This window comes from Plectropomus leopardus, unplaced genomic scaffold, assembly GCF_008729295.1.
Source record: "Plectropomus leopardus isolate mb unplaced genomic scaffold, YSFRI_Pleo_2.0 unplaced_scaffold29534, whole genome shotgun sequence".
In the NCBI taxonomy this organism is placed as follows: Eukaryota; Metazoa; Chordata; class Actinopteri; order Perciformes; family Serranidae; genus Plectropomus; species Plectropomus leopardus.
In genome coordinates, this window is record NW_024632195.1 from 1 (window position 1) to 1,953 (window position 1,953).

At 38.9% G+C, this 1,953-nt stretch overlaps 1 protein-coding gene across 1 annotated transcript; it reads left to right on the plus strand.

The window, feature by feature from the left end:
• Positions 1–6: 6 nt before the first annotated feature.
• On the plus strand, positions 7–1,088 carry LOC121938451 (gastrula zinc finger protein XlCGF49.1-like). The gene has a single exon (XM_042481695.1). The coding sequence runs from the start codon at positions 262–264 to the stop codon at positions 883–885; it is 624 nt and encodes a 207-aa protein (XP_042337629.1). The 5' UTR covers positions 7–261; the 3' UTR covers positions 886–1,088.
• The last annotated feature ends 865 nt before the right edge of the window (positions 1,089–1,953 follow it).

The window sequence follows — 1,953 nt, forward strand, 5'->3', positions numbered from 1 at the left end:
GTCAGACACCATCGGTGTTCTGATCGTCTGTCCTCACAGCCTCATCAAAAGGACACAGATGATGAGGACTTCGGAGGACCAGAACCAGCCAGTAATTCAGATCTAGACGCACATCTGCAACCTGAGACTGACGACAGCAATGAATCGGGCTTAAATCATGAAAACCCTGTCAGTGATTCGAGATTTAGCGCTGGCCAGAAATCGTTTAGCTGCTCCACATGTGGGAAAAGATTTGACCGCAAGACGCTTCTGAAGCGACACATGACGACTCACACAGGAGAAAAACGTTTCAGCTGTTCAATTTGCGAGAAGTCGTTCAGACAGAGCGGACATTTGCACACGCACATGAAAAGCCACACAGGAGAAAAACCGTTCGGCTGCTCCGAGTGCGGAAAAAGATTCGGACGCAAGACGATCCTGAAGCAACACGTGTTATCTCACAGAGGAGAGAAACCTTTCAGCTGCTCGGTTTGTAAGAGCTCTTTCACGCAGAGCGGGCACTTACAGAAACACATGAGGATCCACACAGGAGAGAAGCCTTTCAGCTGCTCCGAGTGCGCAAGAATTTTCGGCACCAGGACGGGTCTGAAAAGACACATGAGGACTCATACGGGAGAGAAACCGTTCGACTGCTCCGTGTGCGGTAGAAGTTTCTCTCACAAGCAAACCTTAGTGCGTCACATGAGAACCCACACAAGAGAAAAACCTCTAAGTCCCTCAGTTTGGAAGAGCTTTTTAACGCAGAGTGGAGTCTTAAAGACAGAAACCGTAATCCGTAGTGGAGAGGACTGTATAGGACCAGAACCAGACAGGAAGTCAAATTCAGATACACATCGACGACCTGGAACTGATGACAGTGATGAAATCCTGATCCGAGTCATTTGATATGGCGATGTGGGGTCCCGAAATGATACTTCCATATCTCTATTTAACACAGAGGCACAGTGCACACTTTAAGACCACTTCCTAAAACCTTTGCACCTTAACAAACAACTTAGCAAGGAATTGCCAAAAAATTATTAAGGAATTGGTTTAAAAAAGAAGTTATAAGAAAATTACCCGAAAATAAGCAAAAAAGTAAAACAAAAAATGACCCAAAAAGTGCTGAAAAAAATTGTCTTCTGAAACATAGTTTTAAATAAAAAATATTAGAAATACAAATACAGTTTTCTGGACATTTTCCAAATTTTTTTTTGGGGGGGGGGGTAATTTTCTAATTAACCCTCCTCTCTTTTTAAAACAAATTTTTAGGTAATTTTTGTGGGGTGTTTCTTGTCAAGTTGGTCATTGGCTTTTCCCCACGTTTTTGAAAGAAACATCAAACCAATTTTCTCAGCTTTCAGAGAGTCAAATAACTCGTGAAGGCGTCTGAACGCAGCACAAATAAACTCACGACAGTCCGGGTTTCAAAGGGTTAAAACCTCTGAGAACCCAAATCACCAAAAACTGTCCTCCTGCCAGGTAGAGAGAGAAATTCAAATTGTCATTAAACATTTCAACAGTTTCTACACCAGAGGCGAAAGAAGTGAAAAAAACTTTTTTAATTCAGTCAAACCCTTTTATCTTCATATTTGTGCTCAATAAGATAAGACACTACATGATCATGGAAAACCTGGAAAAGTCATGGAACTTCACAATGACATCTCCAGCCCTGAAAAATAGAAAAAATGGAAATATTAAAAATCTATGAAAGTTGTGGGAAAAATCGTGGAGTTGTGTTGTGTGTAATAAATTGAATGATATTAATCATTAATATATTGTAACAGTGAATTTATTTTCTGTAACTGAAGATGTAACAAAGCTTTAATATGTTAGTTACTGTTAATATGACAATGTTTTTGTAAAAATTAAAACAAAAATGTTGATTTTTATAGAATTATTTTTATGTTTTTTTCTTTTCCTTTTAAATTTTTTAAAAAAACTTTTCTTTGAGAAGCATTTTAAAAGGTTTTT

Excerpts from the sequence above, each read along its gene's own strand:
- LOC121938451 (XM_042481695.1), top strand. The coding sequence starts at position 262 with ATGACGACTCACACAGGAGAAAAACGTTTCAGCTGTTCAATTTGCGAG.